We start from the raw sequence: 19,355 nt of genomic DNA on the forward strand, positions 1-19,355 counted from the left end.
AGCCGTAAGCAATCTGGAGGCTAGAATAGAAACTTTCTAAGGTATCTTCCAACCTGAATTACTCTATATCATATAATCCTGTGATCATATAATTAAGATTTTTAATTAAGATTTAAGATAATTAAATTTGCCCTGCCCCTAGAGGTATTCAAGGCCAGATTGGATAAGGCCCTGGGCAGCCTGGTCTAGTATTAAATGGGGAAGTTGGTGGCCCTGCATGTGGCAGTGGGGTTAGAGATTCATGATCCTTGAGATCCCTTCCAACACTGGCCATTCTGTGATTCTGTGATTCTGTGAGAGGACTGCTTAGGTCTGTTGGAATCCTTTTCCTTCCCCACAATCATAATCCTGGTTGTGATAAATGTAGCTTTTAGTTATTGCAGAAGTCTAGAACAATCTGAACTTGAAGTTGAAAAAAAGTGGACTAAAACAAAAAACAATTTTACATTTAAATTTTAGTAATGATAGTGATTCTGCATCTGCATCTACCAAGAGTTATACAGCTTTGTCTGCTTAATGGACTATTGACTGGTGGAGATTTTTTATTTTTTTTTCCTAAGAATTTGTTGCTCTGTCAAAATAGCAATATCTCTTAAAGATAGTTTCATGTCAAAACAACTCCACCAGAAAACTGTCAGCTTTATTTAGCGCTTAGAATGTCTTAGCTATCAAAATCTAGAATTCAAGAACTGTAGAAATTTGTGGACAGTGGGTGTTCCGAGGAGAGTAAAACCAAGTGTGATTCTAGATGAACATATCTCCCTCCACAAATGCTAAGCAAGTCCCTGAATTTCCAACATTTTCCTCAGAAAGGAATTAATTGTTTCCTTTGAGACTTTCATGGACAATTCGCTCTCTCTTTTGGGATCTATTTTAATGTATCATTTAAATTTGCTGTGTGAACCTACTAGAATTCTTGCTCATGGTGCACAACAGCAGATCATTATCTGTTCACTCTCTAAATGAGCAGCTGAGGAAGATTTGGGCTATCTTTTATCCTTCTTTACAACATTCATCTTTTAAACTTGTAGAGGAAGCAGCACTATAAAGTGCCAATGCTTTCAATTGCTGGCATATTCTTCCAGTTTTGCACATGAATAGGATAAATGTTTCTGTTAGTTTTTCTTATAATATAGACCTGGTCTGTTGAAAGATGGACAAGAAAAGGTAAAAGAAGGCACATAACACATTAATAGGTGACATTACAAAATCAAGCTAGCTATGAGAGGGTCATGGCATCCCATCTGGGCAGGTCTTCAAATCTTAACAACAGAAGTACCACAACTATGATAAACAAACAAACAAGGAAAAAAAAAATACAGTTACATCTAGCCAGTTATTTTTTTAATTTACTTTTATTGAAATAATTTTATTTTTTGAGAATGAAGGAATAGAATAAGGACATGAAGTGCAGAACTGGGTAACTGGACTGAAACGTTAAAAAGGTCTCTTAAGATATGAAGGTACTAATGACTAAGTTCACTGCAGGAATCTATTAATGTTTTGACATTTGATGCAGTACCTTTCTCTGTAGTTTATGGTGTATCTGTAAAATTTCTTTGAACATTGTTTGAGATCACAGATTTAGTTTTCAGTCTTTAACACTGATGAATTCCTGCTCAGACAGCTTAAAGGTTTACATTTTATTCACCTCTAGTTATTACATAATGGAGGAAACTTAGTATTATATTTTCTAATGCTGCTTTAAAAAAAAAAGAAAGAAAAAAAGGTGCCATAATTTTATACTGATCTTTATAATCTCTTTATCCTTAAAACTGATTCAGTCTTCTCAGTGTAATAAAAATTTTCTTTTATAGACAACTACAGTTTATTCTTCGAACATACTTAAAAGAAATACTAAGTATTTTGAATCTTTTAACACTAAGAATAGTGAATTAATACAGATATTCAATACCCTTATTACAGGAAACATTTTCACTTAGCAGTTATCTGCAAAATGGCTCTTTCTGCAATTATGGCTCAATGTGTGGTAAATACATTGCAATTTTAAGCAATAAATGTTTTGTGATAATCCATTCTTTTTGTAAAATTGAGTTTACCATATAGATAAATTAACATATATATAAGTCACTCCAAAAGTAATGCCTCCTATTTATTTCCTTGGAAATTACACAGATACAAGGAGTACAATAAGTCTATTAGATAAAGAAAATCTGCAGAACACTATTTTTTCAAATTAGTCATCACCATTAGCTATGCATTTTCACCAGCAATGAGTAAGAACCTGCCTGTTGCACTTGTAAAAATTTACACCAGAAGAAGTGATCCACTGTCACTGTTGCCACTGCTGAAGCGCGTCACCCACCGCCTTACTGTGCTCACATCTATCATTTGGCACACATTCAGCAACCAATAATGAATGTGAATGTGTTCTTTTTTTTTTTTTTTTTTTTTTTTTTTTTTGCATGGGGTAATTCCACACTTTTGCTTCATACATGCTTTCATGTCAGACTCCATTCTGTCGGAGTACCCCTCTGCTGTCACATGACAACAAAATGTAACAGAATATTGGTAGGAAAGCTTAACCTCTACTGTCATACAACCAACATCCACTTCTGATATTGTGGGCCAACATAATAAAATAGGAGGCATTATTTTCCGAGCAGTCCTTGTATATACTTCAGTGTACTATACTTATTGCATACAGTACTGTTACTAGCTATTATCTATGCTACCTTATATATAGAATTGCTTAAGAGCAGACCTGCTCTTAAGTCTATTAACTCTATTTCAGCCGAAACTAGTGCAGACTATTAATTCAGAGTCCCAAAGCCTGCAAACATTTAGCTGAGACCATAAGCACAGATCACATGCTTAAGAGTGACTGAGGTGTCTGTCTTAACTGTTCTGTAGCTATCAAATATCAGCTTTCTTAATCGCTTCTGTCAGTGTGCCTTAAATGCAGCCCAGAACCCATAGCTGTCATGGGGGAAGTTGCCTTTTCTGAATTTTTCCTTTGCTCTTCTTTAAACAGATAGGCAAATACAATTTTTTTTTTTCATTTAAAGTTTTTTATTCCATGCCTAAAAAAATTATTTGTGCTTTTCACTGAAGTCATTAATTTTACACCATCTTATTTTAGAATCACAGACAAAACTTGCATTGTGCAACTGGCCTTTTTTAGATATGGTTAGAGACAATTTCTATCGTGATAGCATAGTTTCAGCTTTTGGAGAGGATATTAAAAAGGGGAAAACTCAACTATGTTATTTTACTTGTTCAGTCTTTAATATACCTTCATAATACTGCTTCATCTTCGGCAATATATAGGCAATGAAAAAATAGCAACAGTAAGTGCAATGAGAACTTTTTAAAATTTTCTTTTTGCTAGTCATTCTAAGATTAATTATTTTCGTTCTACATAAATATTGTGCCATTTTCATGACCTTATTTAGAATATCTGTTATGTTCTACATAATTCCTTAATTCCACATGGAAGATAATTAAAGAACTTCACTAGGATGATTTGTCATTTAAAAATATAATCTACAAATAAATAAGAAATATAAATTAAATATGGCTAAAAATACTTTTATGCTTCAATGTCTATTTCTGGCATAAAACACATTCATTCTAATTTAATAAAAAAAAATTCTAGAAACGTTATCAAAAAGCATGTAAATTATAGTTTTTAGCAAGCTGTTAAAAAAAGAGAAGCTGTTCACATTGATTTCCTTTCACTAGTAATCTATCCTCAAAACTTCTTTATGGATAAAGAAATTTTGCAAACCAGGAAAGAAATAAGTCAATACACCTTCTGAGTTATGTCCCTCTTTGAGCAGAATCTACTCTTCATAATTTGAGCAGTTTGTCTTTATTTTTTATTTCCAAGTTTCTCCTTCTGAATTAAAGTACTTCATTGAATAAACAGCTATCTCTGCTGAATATGATCAAATACCAACCAAAATGGTTCACAAAGATCACCACTGGAGTTTTATTGTTCAAATATTGTTAGATCTCCTGTCTTTTAAGTACTGGAAGAGAAGATGCCTATATAATTAATCTGGTTTTACACAGCATCTTTTATCTTAGGCCTATTAATTATTATTATACTCTCAGTACTATGTAAATAGGATCAAAGATCAGTTCAGTAAACATTATGTATATTCTGTAACTTTGGTTTAAGTTCCTAAAATAAACATGCACCTTCTCTGGTGGAAGTTACTTGTTGGTTAATGTCTGTTTCATAACTACTGCAATTTCTATCATTGTTTTTTAGATATACTTCAGACCAACAAGTATTTTGATGTAATCAGCCTAATCCTACTGATTTCTCATGCAGCAAATTATGGAGGACTGACAGATCACAGAATCACAGAATTGTAGGGGTTGGAAGGGACCTCTAGAGATCATCGAGACCAACCCCCCTGCCAAAGCAGGTTCCCTACACCAGGTCGCACAGGTAGGCGTCCAGGCGAGACTTGAATATCTCCAGAGAAGGAGACTCCACAACCCCCCTGGGCAGCCTGTTCCAGTGCTCCGTCACCCTCACCGTGAAGAAGTTCTTACGCACATTCGTGCAAAACTTCCTATGCTGCAGCTTATGTCCGTTTCCCCTCGTCCTGTCTCCATGTACCACTGAAAAGAGACTGGCCTCACCACTATTCAATTGATACTTGAATAATATCTAGGCAATATGTCAACATCAACATTCCATTTTTCACAAAATGATGAGCATATTAACACTCCAAAACCTAATTTTCAGAACTGCTAATACACTTATTCCTGACAGTGCAAATCAGAATACTGTGTTGCCATAGTTTCATCACTCAGAAAAGATTAAAAAAAAAAAAAAAAAAAATTATGAACACCCTAATTCCAACCCCTGCAATTCTATGATTCTGTGATCTTTGATGCTATAAAATCATAATTAAAATTATTTTCTTGAGTTATTTCTACTTGTTTTACTACACAAAGTAACTGAACAAGGGATATATGTCTTACTTCAATATTGTAATAGCTAGGTAAGACCTGGAACATACAGCTGAATCTATAGACAGGAATACAGATCCGCTACTCTATTTTTACTGTGACATCCAAGATTTTAAACTCCCTGTATTTCACAAACACTGGAAAAATATGGTTATTATAATTTTTCATTCTAGTGCATTGAGATATAGCATATATTTCTAATACCTGGAAAATAAAGGCCGTCTTTTAACTAAATTCAGCAAGTTGAATGACTTGGCTGTCAGGTCACTTTACTTCCCACTGACTCTATAAAAAGCTATTGAATTTATAGTAAAATAATTAAGATCCTTCCCCTCCACTTCAATAAGACGTATCACTGCACTTTGATGCCAGAAAAGATCGCATACAATGCATATAAGTACCTATTACTGTTTATCTCCTGTACATTTCTGAGAATGGTAGCAAACAACATGCATAGTCTGTCTACAACTTTCAGAAACACTAAATTTTTCTTTTTTTTTTTTTCTCTTGAAGTGAATTTTGTTCTGTCCTTTTTTACAGGCGAAGTTTTTGTTGTTGTAAATTCAAGTGAAACAGGAAATTCATTTTTAGTAAATACTTAAGTATTATGTAATATAAGTAATCTATGTCTTGCCACTTCACCTAAAATTTACATGACGACTAAGAGAAAACGAATTTAAAAGCTTTTAAGACTCACAAAAAAAAACAACAAATTATTGGTCTTCACATCTGAAATAAGTTTGAAGTTCATCTTCCAAAGAAGAAACATCGTTAAAAAAAGCAATTGTCCATTTTTATTTTGTTTACATTGCACTGAAAATTTACATCATACTTTTACAAATCCTTTTTTTTTTTCATAAAAATATACTTCTTTACAAAAGTGTATGCATTAATATAAGAGGAGTAGCCAGTTGCAGAAGAAACATTTTAAACGATCTCAAATGTATTAACCTTAACGTTAATGAATGAATCATAGTTATTGCAGTCATTTGAATAAACAAGAATAAATAACAACCAATGGTATAAAATATAAAACAGCATCCTTTTAGTAGAATACAGTTTGACAGAGTTGTATGAATATTCAAAACAAAATGTTGTAAAATGGTTTATAAGAAATTCATCAAACATTATAGAAATCCAAGCAGCAATCCTGGGTACAATGATTTTTGGTAGGCACTCTCTATTACGGTAATAAAAAGTTTAGATTTTCACAGAATTATTAATGTATGAAAGGAACAATGACAGATAATTCACACTGGCTAACACAGCATTTGTGAGTCATGCTATAAAGGGAAGACAATGACTTACATCAAATAAATTATTGAGTTGCCACTGAATAATTCTTTTATGAAATAACTGTAAAATTAAAAACTACATTTCCTTGAAATGGTTCTGGAATGTCTAAAACTTGTATTTGAGAGCTGTAGAATCTGAATTGTTCCTAAAATGAATGGATTGTTCCTAATAAAATCATGGCTTTATATATATGTATATATATAAAATAATTTTATTTTCATTGCACTATGGTAATATATTCAATTTTAGATCATTAACTATAAGGATTTGTTTTCATCAAACATGGAGATAAAATAGATATGAAAACACAGTATTTCCAAATTATAATTGCCTTGTAGGTTTGAGCCAAAGTTTGCAGAAGTCTGTTAGGATATTCCCATCAACTTCAGTGGGTTTTTACCATGCTCTATCATGCATGTATTGACAAAATGCTGAAGGACTAAATTGATGTGATACAGTCTAATTTAACTAGTATGGATTAAAAATAGACTCTTACAATTTGACATATGAATTTGATTCCTAATGTTACTGTTAACTACACTTTTTAACTGGAAACATCATTAAATTATGTTTTGACATGAAAACTATAATAAAATGGTCACTGATTTTTGAATGGTCAACAGCAAGGAACATAGCCACATGACAGTGCTCAATTCATCCTAGCTTCTTGTTTGAAAATTGTGTCTAATTGTATGATTGACAAAAGTAATGTAGAAACAGTTTCCCACTCTTAGCATTTGTAGTGCTTTTTGTGGAAACAAAAAAAAAAAAAAAAAAAAGGAGCTTGACTTGAAATATGAAAAGGAAGATGTGAAACACAAAAATAAATTTATTAATTAAAAAGCTGACATTTTTGTTTTGCTTCTGCGGTGTGAAAAGAGTAAGTTGTACTTGCTCATCTCTAAATACTACCTTCAGGAGTTAAAAAACTGTTCTGAAAGAAAGAAAATACTAAATGGAATGAATAAATGAAAAAAAAAAAGTTACAAACTCATTAAAAAGATGTAGCATATCACTGTTAGAAAGACGTCAGTGACCTATTGTCTCCTGTAAGTATAGCTCTTATTTTCTATCTATATCTTTTTTTTTTTTAACCCATTCCCTTTATTATAATTTTTATAAAGCACAGAAGTACTGATAATGGATGCTCCTCCAATATATGCAAATACATTTTATGTTTTAGAATAACCTCCTTTTTTAAAAAAGCAAATAAATTGTGAGTTAGCACTCATGGAGTGCAGCAGATTTTTTCTGTAAAACTCTCCGTGGTAAACACGAAGAAAATTTTTGATCCAGGTTATGAAAAACAAAATCAAAACAGAATAACCATAACCCATTATTGTCTATCATCCTCAGGAAAAGGTGACCAACTATATCCTGAAAAGTGTGCTTTATTTTTTTTTTTTTTTTTTCTAAATCAGTGAACTATGTGTGCACTGTGTTGTGTTTTGATTTTCAAACTTTGAAGACATATCATTACCACATTATACCATTGTGCAAACAGTGTTCAAGTTGGGGTCAAATCGTACCGCTTTCCCTTCCACAGACTTTGCATTTGTGTCATACATGGGGTTTTCAAAAGCAGCTTGTCCATTATTATTTTCATGTACAGAGCATCCTGTATATTGTGTTTTAGGTGCAGTCCTGTTAAAGAAAGAGAGAGTATTTGTAACTTCAGTATTCCATGCTAACATGGCCTGGTTTAAAAATCTGAACAGAACTTAGCCCCCAATTTCAATTAAGGTTGATATATATAAAATACTACTTTTTTTTTTTTTTTTAATATAACATCTGTCCTAAGAACTTCTAATGTACAAGTAATCAAACTAAGACATTTATGATTCATTTAAAAATGTGTTCATTTGAAAAGTAAGCTAACAGCCCTAGAAGAGATATATACTTATACTTGGATAATCATATAAAATGTAGTTAAGAGTACAATAGAATCTTGTAAATATGGAATAATCCGGAGAAAGATTACTGAGACTTTCTTTTTTCCCTCTCAATACTCAAGATATTTATTAAGAATCAATTTATATCTGAAGTACTTTTTTACTAAAAAATCTAATTATCAAAGTTTAATCCCTTGAAAATATTTCATATGTATTGTTAAACAAAATATATATTGTATTAAAGATAAGTAATTATAGCATACGTTTAATATCAAATATATAAAATTTACTTGAGCATTTGCATTCTTTCGCATTCTTGAGGGGTTCAAAAGCAAATTGTACCATGTGAAAATTGTACCAATTTACATGGTACAATTATGGTACACTTTTTAAACTAATCTCACCCTTTAGTTTACATTACAATTATAATTGCCAGGTTAACAGTAAATGACCATTTTCACAATTAGTAGGCAACAAAATGTCTTGTTATTAAAGTGTTATCAAATGTTTTATACCTATAGGAAAAGTCTAGTTAAAACTAAATCCAAAGAATTGGATTGGACTGGATTGAAACGGATCTCAATAGCGTAAACAAAACTTACGCGTGGACTAATGAAACTGAAAAGGCTGTGGTGGTTACATAACTACATATCAACTAATAATTTTAGATGTAGAAACAGTTTCATAATAAAACCTTTCGCTGCCATAATACTTGCATATATTCACAAGCCAATAAACAGAACAGGCATTAAAATAAATTACTCAAATATTATTCACAATTCGGTCATGTAAAAGCAAAAGGCAGAAAGCCTGCTGGAAGTGCATACAAAGTATATTCCTAATATTATTTCCCATATGTCAATAATTAATAGCATCCATGTTATTTAAGAAGCGTGAATGAAATCACTGTGTGATACAGTAACCAGGTCCCTCAGTCATGCCAGAACTAAATGGAAGTAGGAAGAAATGTACACATGTATATTTTGCAAACATTTTGTCATTTTGCTCAAATTTTATTTACATTAAAAACACTGAGAGTAATACAAACTAAAAAGTAAATTAATAAAGAAATTCTATATATGTAATTTACCTTTGTTTATAAAGATAAAAGCCAAAACCAGCAAATATGAGGGCAAAGAAAGGCACAAGGATAGCAATTGCCACTGAACTACTATTTGTACCGTGTGGTTGATTAGAAGAATTTGAACCTTCAGACATGTTAAGACCTGAAAGGAATAAGAAGAGAAAACAGGTAATGTAAAATATGGCTATTTGTCCTGACATCTATTACTCCATAATCTGAAGAATTCAAGTAACATCTTGTGATTGGATCATCATAATATGTTCACCTGCATACATACAGTTGTAGGCTGAGACCACCTAGAAAGTAAATGTAGGGTGGCAAAATGTATACTAAGTAATAAACACATGCAAAATGTTAGGAGAACAATACATGTACTATAAGATATTAATTATTTTACTATTTAGTTATGTATGGCAGTCAAGGTTTTGATGTTATTATTACACATTAATGTACTGTATTACAAGAAGTTAAATATAGAATAACCCATGTGTTAGATTGATTATATTACTGATTTTATCTGCATATATCTGAAAGAATAAATACTGCATGTATCAAAGCAAAAATGATTTACATGAAAGTCTAAATCACCCAAAGAGGCAAAAGCAAAATTCATCATGTTGATTTCATTAGCTGCTGCTATTGATACATGAAGTAAAAAAGTCAGGAAAAATCAATGGAGGGCTAAAGCCACATATGGATGAAAAAATAAGATCTGCTGCATAGTTGAGGAACGCATAAATTACTAGGTCATCTACAAAGTCAAAATATACACTTTTTAATGTGAATAAGGGAATACCAATGCAGCTTCAAAGTTAGCTTCGAGTCTTTGAACTACATCTTGTAAGAATTGCATACATTAATATTTTCTGACTTCCTAGGTCTTGCAAGGCAATATCTAGAAATTAACAAAGCAAAGCAAACAAACAGGAATTCAACAAATTACCAATGCACTAAAATATAGGAAAATTACATGTTGTGAGGAAAATTGAGAACAGTAGAAGTATTTTGTTAAGGAGAAAACATTTTTTTGTGCCTTCTTTTGCATGAAATAATGAACTGGCAAACATATTTAACAAAATTTGTTCGGTGGATGCAAATCTATCCATAATTTGAATGTGTTTGCTGTCTGCTTCATTGAGTTGATTACCAACTTCATTAACCACAAGTAGTACTTCTATAGAATTTAAAAATGATCAAAACCTTCTGTTTCTACAAGATATAAACCAATAAATAGTCTTTAATATGTTAAACAATGTCCAAACTATAAAAAAAACAAACTCCGGAAAAATCAGATGAAGAAGTAAAATTTTCCTAAGAGATTACCAAAACCTCTTTGCCAATGTACTACTGCATAGTAGTTTTTGTTAGCTTTAAAATATTTTGAGGCAGTTGATGAAGAGAAAGCCCTCTTTTTATATTAATTTAAATGAAATTTTTCCCAATGAATATATTTCCAATTTTTTTTTTAAGAATTTTCTTATGAAGATACAATGAAAATAAATATCCCAAGCAATGCATTTCACTGTGAATTAAAATTATGAAAAAGTATAATTTGTTTTTATGTTAGACATTCATTAATACCTTCCAGCATGTTCAAGAATTAAGATAGGATATTGAATTATGGACTGGCATAAACTTAGAATTTAATACCTAATCTTTGAAGTCCAAATTGCCCATAATCTTTACCCTGAATGAATCCTTGAAAAACATATGTAGCTCCATCAGGTTCAGCAGAAACCTGAAAAAAAACAAACAAACAACAACAAAAAAAAAACCCACAGTGAATTAAATGTAGAAAAGCTTGTTTCAAGTTGTAAGTGTGTACTTGAAAAAGAGATATACTAATATGTCTCTTTGTTACCTGTTATCCTCCACTGAATAAAGTTGAAAAGGGAACAGAGCTGTTAAGGGCACAACTTAAGTCATATTGGCTTATGACGATCTCTACTGTTTTTTATTACCTCAAAATTTTATCTTGTAAAACCAACAAAAATTAAAGTTTCTGGCAATTCAAAATGTCAGTAATTTTATATATTGTATATACTTAATAACTACCTGATTTCTTAGGAAGTACATGGCAAAATTTATAACATATATAATCCCAAGGAAGCAAGTATTGAGGTTTTAATAATCACTTTAAAAGTCAACAAAAAAGATTTTGTCTTCTATTGGAAGATAGTTTCTTTGTCATCCCGATAACTACTTAGTTACACAGCTTTAGAATACCGAATGATATTCCTAATATTGAATTGGTATATTGACCTGGGAAAGGGAGGAAGGAGTTGTGATCCTATGAATAACTCCCTTACTAGGGCTAAGTACATTCTAAAATAAAATAATTTATTTCAATTTATAGGTAATTCCCTTCCTGGATAGTTACTGGGTATAAATTCAGTGGTACCAAGGCAATTTTCTTCAGGATTGTCACTTAAGCTTTCTTCTCTGAAGACAACAGTGTGTCCTGACCTGAAGCTGTGTTGTCACTGAAGTAAGGGTGTATTACTCAGGTGAATTTCTGACTTTGGGATATAGTAATCTGTTTGAGCTATTCTAGATTAAAGCAAAACAAAGCAAATTGAAAACAACAACAAAACAAAACAAAACACAATAATTCAAATGAGAGCAATAGATGAGTAGTATACGGTATGTAGATAAAACACACGACTTTACCGTGTACTTAGTTTGTGTATATTTAGTTTATACCCAAATTTAGTGCATTTACACCTCATAAGCAAGTTCATCAAGCCTACAGTTTGCACATGCCTCTACATACCAAAGGAGTTTAGCCCTTTTACCAGTAAATTAATAATAGATGACTGTACTTTTCCTCAAACCAATCTTCTACAACTTACAATGAATTTTTCATTTCATTTAATGAACCAGTATCACTAATAAGATTGTATCTGACATATTTCAGTATTTTTCGTACCGGCATGTTTTCAAATAAAAAAACTTGCTTTCTGTCTTTTGTAGCAGAAATATACTCACAAAACCATCCATAGCCCATTTTTCTTCTTTCAGCTGGCTCACAGATGTATGAGATGGTGCTTTAATAAGATATATGTGGAGCATGAGTCGAGCTTCCTGGCTTTTATATACTCCTGTAGAATAGAGTTTTTAAAATTCATATTTGCACTGAGTGGAGAAATCATTTCATTGTTAAGAATAAGCATTTGATCTTTTGCCTTAAATATGGAAAACAGAAGAACAAGTAGCATTTTCAGTAACATTTAATTTTAGCAAGATACATTATTTTGTGATTGATTTTTTTTTTATTGCAGAATTTCAATAAAAAATGTTTTTATTTTAATCTGTAGAGAGAAGAGAAGGGAACTCCTATTCTTATAACAGATGAGTTACAGTAACAAGCCTTAGAAGAAGCATTTACAGTAGTTTGAAAAATACTGCTCTGAATAAGACAGAGTGTGTTTAAACATAGCATCTTTTAAGATTTGCAATTTAGGGATAAGGTAAAGAAGGTCATGTAGGAACACACATCTAAAATTTTTCCATAAGCTTATGCTGAATTTAAAATTTCTAAATTTTTACAGATTTGATAAAAATGGTTTTTCATTAGTCAATATTTTCATTTGTCAGCATCCAGACAATGACAAGTTTTTTTTTTTTTTTTTAACTTTGTATGCGTAATTACTTCATTCATTTTAATTAATTTAGAAGAAATATTTATAATCAATGTAAGATTGTTAATGTAAGGAAAATAAAATAATATAATGAACTTAGTGAACTAATCTCCCATTAGAAAGATGTTGGTGAATAGAAAACATATAGCTAACTTTTTTTTTTTATTTGAGATTTTTTAACTATTAATATCAATTAATGGTTTAGAAACTTTTAGTGTTAGAGAGAAGACCATTCTGGTGTGACCACTTCCTTTCTGTGAAGGCACTGAAATCTTTGTTCCATGTGTAGAAGCTAACAAGAGCTAAAAACTTTAACAGAAAGAAAACTGAAGTGAAAACCACGGAAAACAAACAAACATTTCTTTCCACCTCCAAAAATTGCCACTAAGCTGAAACTAAAATTCACTCACTAATTGTAAAGAACTGATGTCATACTGAAATGAATTTATCTTCTACAAGTCACTGAACACAGTTGCATGAACTGACTTATATTCTGCCCCTGCTCCCTCCTACATTTTTAATGTACGTAGACTAACAAATGTGGATGACTTCACACTGTATTTAGTTAGTATGTCTTATCTAAACACTAATCAATTCAGCTAGATCTTTTCTTAATAAAGGAATACTCCAGTAATATAGCAGTCCACTTAGTTTTGTTCATTTCCTATTTTCAAATTTGTTGAAATTCTGTCATGTGAACATAAACTAAAGACAGTGTTGAGACGTAAACTTGCTGTCCAGTTGAAGAATACATAGCAGGCTGTACAAAACCACTAGCTATCACAGCAGTTGGATACAAATAAGGTTTTCTGAACAGGTACTGGGTGATTTTACGATGCTAATGTAGGGAGGGAAGCATGCTGATACACAAACACACAGCTTAATATCAGACGGTAGTGCTGGAGAGGGAAGAATTTTCCAGCTAGAACATAAAATTTGGTGCACACAGTCAGAATAAAATGGCAATTTCATTGTGTAAAACTGAATACAAAGAAGAAAAAATAATTTAAAAGATAGTCACATCTGTCCTGTTGGCTGCTACTTTGAGAAGGACAAAATGTTCTAAAATGGAAAGAGATGCCTGTACAAATCACAGCTAAGACATTTATCTCTGTCCTCTGTGTTAGGACTTACTGTAGGCTTTTATTATAGACTATGGCAAGAGATGGGGACATCAAATATTCACGCAGCAATGAATTCAAATTAATGTGCCTTGGGTTTGCTCTCTTGTTTTCAGGACTTCATTAACAGCAATTACAGCTTAGTTACTTTAGAACTTGGTCACTGTTCCTCTAGACAACACTTAGAACTTAGGATAAATGAATCACAAGTCATGAATGAATGCAATGCATAAACGTACTTTTGGAAATACTTGCATGAGGGTGAGGGCTTTGGTATGTGTACATGAACACAAACATATGTACACTCATGAAAAATATAGAGAAAAAACTTTCCCACAAGCCAAGACAGCTCTATTCTTTACAGATTTCCAATGATTGATTCACGAGCATTTCTCATTGAAAAACTGATGTGCTTCTTCAGAGTTGGCAACTTGTCTTCCAGTGTAAAAAAGAGCGCTTGATCCAAATTGATAAGTAAGAGCTGTGCATTTATCTTCTCTTAATTCCCATAATAGCATTGCTGTTTTCACTCACATAAATACAATCAAATGAACATGCCCATTTTCCTATCTGTGACAGACATGTATACTATAATCACATCAAGCATAGGTGTCAAAATAAAAAGAAAAAAAAAAAGCAAGAATACAAAACAAGGAGTGCTGCAGTGGGAAGAGAAGTATCATTTTGGATAACCACAAGTTAAGCTTAAATCAATTCCTTTGCATCTAGATGTTTCTTATCCATCTGTGCATCCTTGACCCTAAGATATTATTTCAATAACTCAGTTTTCTACCTGTATAATAGGTAGAAAAACAACTACCTTATATAGTGTACAATGCTTGAATCTAGGGAAGAAATGCGCATTTGTCATAATTACATTTGTGTCCAGCTAAGAAAATACTTTGATTTAGAGGAGGCTTTTTTGAGTAAAAAAAGCACCATTTTAAGCTTTACAAATCCCAATAATGTCAAACACTGTATCTGCCAAAATCCTTATGGAAATTACATGGTAGAAACTAAACAGACATCACACAGCACATTAAATTTGCACAGACATTCAAGACAAACATGGTTAAAAATCAGAAAATACTTCATGAAACAGTCTATCAATGGCCCATCAAGAGGAATTCTCAAAGGATACCTACAAAATACTTTCATCAGACAAATCTAGTGATAAAAATTCATAGCTTTAGATAGTAGAAATTGAGAACTAAACAGATACATGGCTTTTCTGGCCCATTACATTCTTCCCATAGACAACCCCTGATGGAAGCACATGTGCTGAACTTCCTCCTTTTCCAATGGGTTAATGGTCTATTGCAATTTTCCTTGCTAACACCTCTGGAAAATAAGAGTGAGAAAAGGATCCTTAAATGATGAATAAGATTAAAAGCAGCAGAACCAGCCTACACATAACTGCAATTTAGCTTCTTTAGTCCCTTGCAAAGAGGGTCTCAGACAGATAGATGGTATGGTTTCAAGAAACTAATTTTTCAGTGATAATATTGATTTAAGATTTTTTTTTTTTTTTTTTTTATCCACATCACTGCAGTATAGCCTGCTATTTCTGTGACATGATAGATCCATTGCCTGTGTGGATGACATCTCAGTCAAGAAATTAAAAGAGTCTGAAAAACAAACAAATAAAAACAACTTATAAACCCAAATAGTTTTACAGGTTCTTTGCTTGTCTTCTCATGAAGGCATACCTGTGGTTTCTGCTGATGCTTTACAGTAACATTGCTCTGCACAGCAGGGACAGCAGGAATGGCATAAACCAATATTGTAATCAAGACCTTCTACAGACACCACAGTATGAAGGTTAGTATAAACTGTCATCTCCCCTTGTTCTCTGTGTTCTCTAAGTATCGATTCTAGGTCAACATATTGCTTATTAATAGGCTGATGTAGGAAAAATATGTCATTTAAGAATTAATAAAATGTCAGGAATAGTAATGTAAGCACAAAATATTTAAGGAAAAAGAATGAGAATTAGAAAAAACAATTCTTTCACTTCTCATTTCTCATTAAGTACAAATCTAATAAAACACTTGGAAAACTGAAGAAGAAAAAGGTGGAATAATCTCTTCCTTTGAAAGGGAACTGAATTTGTATGAAAATTTCTTTGATAAGCAAAGACAGTTTCCAGCAGATATTACAAATTAAAAATGTGTGTTATGAATTAAGTTACAGAGAATTGATGCACTTGAGGAAAAAAAAAAAAAAATCCCCAACAACAACAACAAACAAACAAACAAACAATAAAATCCAGAAACTGAAATTAGTTTTTCTTATCCCATACCTGAAAGCAGCAATTCCATATTGCTGTTCGTAAGTGTTGCATTTACTCTTCCTGAAGTTGCATTAAAACTGGTGACTGTCAAAGTCATGGGCTGTTTCTTGCTTTTGTAGTTGTAAGATCCTTTCCATATGTAATTTTGGGCAAATACATCATCAGGAACTATACAGACATCAAACATGTTTCAGTACACATTGCAATATTTAGTGCTTATGAAGTCAAACATCCACAAAAAATCTTACAAATGCAAACATTTTATCTACTCCTTCCTCTCAGAATCACAGAACCATAGATGATTTGAGTTGGATGAGATCTTTAAAAATTCACCCTTCTTGCCATGTGCAGGTGCACTTACCACTAAATCAGGTTGTCCAAAGCTTCATCCAGTCTAGTCTCCAACAGTTCCAGGGATGGAGTACCCAAAGTTTCCTGGGGCAACTGTCCCAGTGTCTCACCATCCTCACTGTGAAGATTTCCTTCCTTATACCTAACTTAAACCCACCCTTTTTTAATTTAATATCATTACTCCTTGTTCTCCACTCTCTGGTAGAGTCCCTCTCCATCTTTCCTGTAGTCTCCCTTTAAATACTAGAAGGCTGCTGTAAGGTCTCCCAAGAGCCTTCTCTTCTTTAGGCTAAATAATCTCAATTTTATCAGTTTGCCTTCATAGGAGAGATGCTCCAACACTCTGATCATCTTCACGGTCCTCTGGACCTGTTATATCTAACAGGTCCATCAGGGAGAATAAATGCATTAGATTCCAGTTAGTTAATAATTAATTTAAGTAATGCAACAGTATTGTTAAAAGAAGCATGTTGACACTGTAGTATAACAGATATATGCAAATCTTTAAAGTCTTGACATAAGATACCATTTAAAAAATGAAATTGAACGTTACTTGGGATGACTTTACTACAGCTTCTAAAGGCAATATATCAAACTTAGCCCTATAACAAATCATCAATATTTAAAATCAGCACTTTCATTATTAGAAGCCATTGATACTGAATTTAAAGCATTCTGTTTGTGTGTGCACTAGCATCTTCTGTCTTATAAGCATACAAGAATACAAAATATTTACCACTTAGTTTGGGACTAGGCGTTCCCAAAGCTGGTCTGGGATCCTTCACCAATATTTTGGAACCAGCTGTTATAAAAGAATGAATAACACACAAATTGTGAGCGAATCAGTTACTCATAAACTAGGAAAAATCATTTCCATACCACTTTTACTTGTTACAAAGGATATAAGATGATGTTTCAAATTCTAAACACAAATGAGATTTCAGTCTTCAGACTTAGTATCACAGGAGCGCATGCCCACTGATTTCTTCTGTTGCCGCATTTTTTTTAAGTTATCTGGATGCTACCAAGTCATTTGTAATGCTTTTGCTCCAGAATCCATATTTCAGAATTCAGTCTTGGGCTGGGCATCTAATATGTGAGATGTCATCTAAGGCAAGTTGAATGATTTAAATATTATACATATAATGTACTATGTGTGTACACACATATATATATTATACACACACACTCATATATGTAGGCAAACACACACAGTTATCCACATAAGATAGCACTGTGGATGCTGCTTTGACTGGGCTCAATGCAGCACCAAACTGAGAAGATTTACACGTGCATTTTATATATTTTATATGTTCCTCTCCAGGACTTAATTATCTTCAACGCTGCTGAGAGAAATACTTTTTGTTCAGGACTGAAAAAACAAAGTTACATGCTTAACCTTAAAAATGGAGATAATCACTATTTCTTTAAAGAATAACATCAGAAAGAGAGAAACAAATTAAGTTGTCCACAACTGCTCAGATTATTTTGAGCACTAGAAATTAGAGACCTGAATTTCAGCTCTTTACTACCTAGCAGCAGAAAGTCTGAAGTATCATTTCCTCCAAGTGAAGCTGTTTTATTTTGCAGAAAATAATTTTGATTTACTTGGCTATCAAGAAGGTACATAATTCTGTCTTCTAATGTAGGATACTCGTGGTACACTGGGCTCCATTCCTTGCACCAGTGGTTATTTTGGATTATTTTGTATTTTGATTTGGAACACAATCCTCTTTTTCTGATCAATACTTCAACAGGAACCACTGAGTGTACTTTTCTTGAGTGTGTTAATATCTTTTCGCTTATTACAGAAGTCTTGCTCTTGCTATATAGATTAAAGCTAGCAAGTAGCAATGACAGGTGGGCTGAATTAAACCTAAATTTCTCATGACCTGATGGTTGTTGTTAAGATTGATAAATCTTTAACTTCCTGTCTCTTTAAAAAGAAACTTGCCAAACTTCACTGAACACGGCTGATTTGGAGGATGTGTTTGAGCATTATATGTTTTTTGATTGCATCAAACTCAGGTTAGAAATGGTTGGATCATAGTTTTCAAAAGGCTTTAATATATACAACTTTGAGTTAATCAGCCTTTCTAGTAAAATTCAGAACTGAGATTTTAAATACAAGACCAAAACTAAGACATATCAATGGAGTTAAAGTTGCTTGTCCAGACACTTACTAAGTAGGACTTTAAATACTGCAATTTTTCGTTTAAAAGTACAAATCCTGCTTAAATTCTCCTAAATAGTCTTTTTTTTTTAGATCTAAACTCCATGTTTTTCATTTTCCAAGTCATATTTGTAAAGTTCACCATCACATGTGAACACTGTATTCTCTCTTCTGTAGGAGAGATGTTTCATCCATCTATTTAATAGATAAGATGGAAAATATTTAGAAGACATTTTACTTTATTTCATTAGAGTTAATACTTCACAATTTGTCATTTACTGATTTTTTTTTTTTTTTTTTTTTTTTTTTTTTTACCACTGCTGAAGAGCAAGAAACGAGATAAGTGATCCTGAAAATTTTGCCTTTTGGCAACATTTCCTCAAGACATTGGGAAACAATTATATGACAAGGTGGATACACTAATAGTTACCACTGAAAATTTTTAAAAAATAAAATAAAATTCTCATATAGATTTCTTAAATCAGATAGACAGTTAAGATTACTTGTTTCAGTATCATCAGCAGAAAATTCTTGGATCAAAATACAACCCG

The 19,355-nt window shown here is 32.2% G+C and overlaps 1 protein-coding gene across 2 annotated transcripts in view; it reads right to left on the bottom strand.

Annotated features, from left to right (window-relative positions):
* Positions 1 to 5,861: 5,861 nt before the first annotated feature.
* CSMD3 (CUB and Sushi multiple domains 3) overlaps positions 5,862 to 19,355 on the bottom strand; it is a 538,229-nt gene continuing 524,735 nt past the window's right edge. For both annotated transcript variants that reach the window (XM_085221591.1, XM_085221590.1), the window contains exons 66-71: positions 17,368 to 17,433; positions 16,290 to 16,448; positions 12,214 to 12,326; positions 10,876 to 10,963; positions 9,232 to 9,367; positions 5,862 to 7,893 (exon numbers count right to left, since the gene is read on the bottom strand). In XM_085221591.1, coding sequence (XP_085077717.1) covers positions 7,734 to 7,893; positions 9,232 to 9,367; positions 10,876 to 10,963; positions 12,214 to 12,326; positions 16,290 to 16,448; positions 17,368 to 17,433 — 722 coding nt within the window. In that variant the 3' untranslated portion in view covers positions 5,862 to 7,733. The remainder of the gene's footprint in view (positions 7,894 to 9,231; positions 9,368 to 10,875; positions 10,964 to 12,213; positions 12,327 to 16,289; positions 16,449 to 17,367; positions 17,434 to 19,355) is intronic.

Source organism: Meleagris gallopavo, chromosome 3 (genome assembly GCF_905368555.1).
Source record: "Meleagris gallopavo chromosome 3, MGAL_WU_HG_1.1, whole genome shotgun sequence".
In the NCBI taxonomy this organism is placed as follows: domain Eukaryota; kingdom Metazoa; phylum Chordata; class Aves; order Galliformes; family Phasianidae; genus Meleagris; species Meleagris gallopavo.